At 32.4% G+C, this 2,072-nt stretch overlaps 1 protein-coding gene across 1 annotated transcript in view; it reads right to left on the bottom strand.

Annotated features, from left to right (window-relative positions):
• Nucleotides 1-458: 458 nt before the first annotated feature.
• The window catches only part of LOC119586695 (ribonuclease P protein subunit p14-like), a gene marked incomplete at its 5' end in the record, with an annotated part of 2,895 nt that continues 1,281 nt past the window's right edge, over nt 459-2,072 (bottom strand). Inside the window, 1 exon segment of the mRNA XM_037935426.1 lies at nt 459-720. Coding sequence (XP_037791354.1) covers nt 502-720 — 219 coding nt within the window.

Raw genomic sequence — 2,072 nt, forward strand, 5'->3', positions numbered from 1 at the left:
ACTCTGCATCCTTTGCCCACAGAATTTTCCCAAACCCTTGAACATCAACTAAAAATGTTTTTATGACCCTTTAACCTATGTGGGCATAGAGTAAATGCCATTTCCCAAAAGACTAAAAGTGGGGTTTAAGACTAGAAAGGTTTTTCTGGAATATAATTTTTTTTTTCTTGTAAATTTTGTCCGGGCAATATATTTAAAAAAAATCAAATGAAATTCCCCTTGGGTTCAGAATCTTAGAAAATCCCCGTTTGGGGGGGGAAAAAAAAAAATTTGCTTTTAAAAATAATTTTATTAATCAAAAATGTAAAATTATGTCTGATAATCTACTATTTATTTAAAAATTTGTACAGGGAACTAATCCCCTTTATCTTTTTTCAAATACAAAAAAAAAAAACAAATTTTTTTTAAAAAAATCAAAAATTTCTGTATTTCCCAAACCCAAAAAACAAAAAACCACACAGTCCTTCTAGTTGCAATCCCCTTCCTTAACACCAAGTGCGCTCATATAATACTACGCTCCGGCCCAGCTAAGGACAGAAGACAGGAAGAGGCTTGTTGTGTGGTATAAATAACAGGAACGTCGACCATGCCAACTCTCATGGACGGGCACACCGTTAATGCAGCCCGTACCTTGGCATAATTGTCCTTTGGAACTCGGAGGATCACTGTTCCGGTCTTCTCATTAAACTTCAGTACATCGAGTGGTAAACAGGAAGATAACTGGAAACCGAAAGAGAAATGAGATGAGCAATTTTGTATCTGACTTTTCTTCCAGTTATAACATTTCTAAAGATATGTTTACATTTCCCTGAAATGTAAAAAAATCATAAAGACATAAAATCACTTTAAAGTCTATAAAAAAGGTATGAAGGTAATGAGCCTAAACACTACGTCTGGTCAAATAGTACCTTCTGTTCTTGCAAATAAGAACCTTTTCTTATGAACAACAAGAACATAAAACTACAGAAAAATGCTTAGAAATCTGAGGGAAGCTCATCTCCCATGTGGGGGGAGATAAACTACGTAAATCACCATAAATAATATATGCATATCTATTATCAATTTTCTGAAATGTCTGAAGTATGTGTGTCAGTATTGCATATTTTGACATCAAGTGTTTGGGAATACCTAAGTGGGGTGTGACCCTCAAGCCTTTATGACTAGAATCTTGGTGTGTACTGTCCAGAATAACTTCTGTAATATACAAATAAATTTTCTATAGTTTCTATAGTATCTATACTTTATTTTGCAACCCTAGTATCTATACATATCAGAATATCTCCATTTTTCACTTTTATAATCCATTTATCATATAACAATAAATTTGCCCATAATAAAAAAAATACGAAGCAAAACCACTGATATTCATATGGGAGGGATATTTGATAAAATTACCATAAAAATAAAAAATCTTTCAAATTAACATTGCACTGCATTATTTGAGACTGGTAGCTGTATGCTTAACAAAATGCAGACTTCATAAAAATACCATCACAAACTGTTAGAATAACAACAGTGCGAACCCCATTTTTGTGACGGGTTTGGGGGCCTATATGTTTCACATCATTGAGCAAAAAGCAAAGATTAAAAGTGACCCCCATAATTTAAAAACAAATGGTATTAGAAAATCTCATTTTACAAAAACATGAATGTAACATCATGCTTATTTTAAAATATAGTGTTTTCTGATAACTACACCCCCTATGTTTTTCTTATAAATACGTTTCTTTTTGGGGAAATTTTAAAGGATGGCAATTTTTTTTTTTCTCCAAGAATCTGGGGTATTGAAAAGGTAACTCATCTCGAGATTCTATATCAAATTATTTCAAATAAATTCTAATAAAAACTTAGGATGCAGCAGTATTTTGCAATAAGGCAGTAAGGGGGAAGTGCAGCTTTGTAGAATAACTAAATTCTTAAATTTTTAAAATTATGAGACGGGGAAAATCGGGGGCATTAAAGTGCAAAAAAAAAGAAAAAAAACCCCCATTGGAGCACAATAAAACACAGCACAAGAATGAAAAAGAATCTTGTTTAAGCTACAGCTTTAACTTTTAAAGGAAACCTATTGT

This window comes from Penaeus monodon, chromosome 21, assembly GCF_015228065.2.
Source record: "Penaeus monodon isolate SGIC_2016 chromosome 21, NSTDA_Pmon_1, whole genome shotgun sequence".
Lineage (NCBI taxonomy): Eukaryota > Metazoa > Arthropoda > Malacostraca > Decapoda > Penaeidae > Penaeus > Penaeus monodon.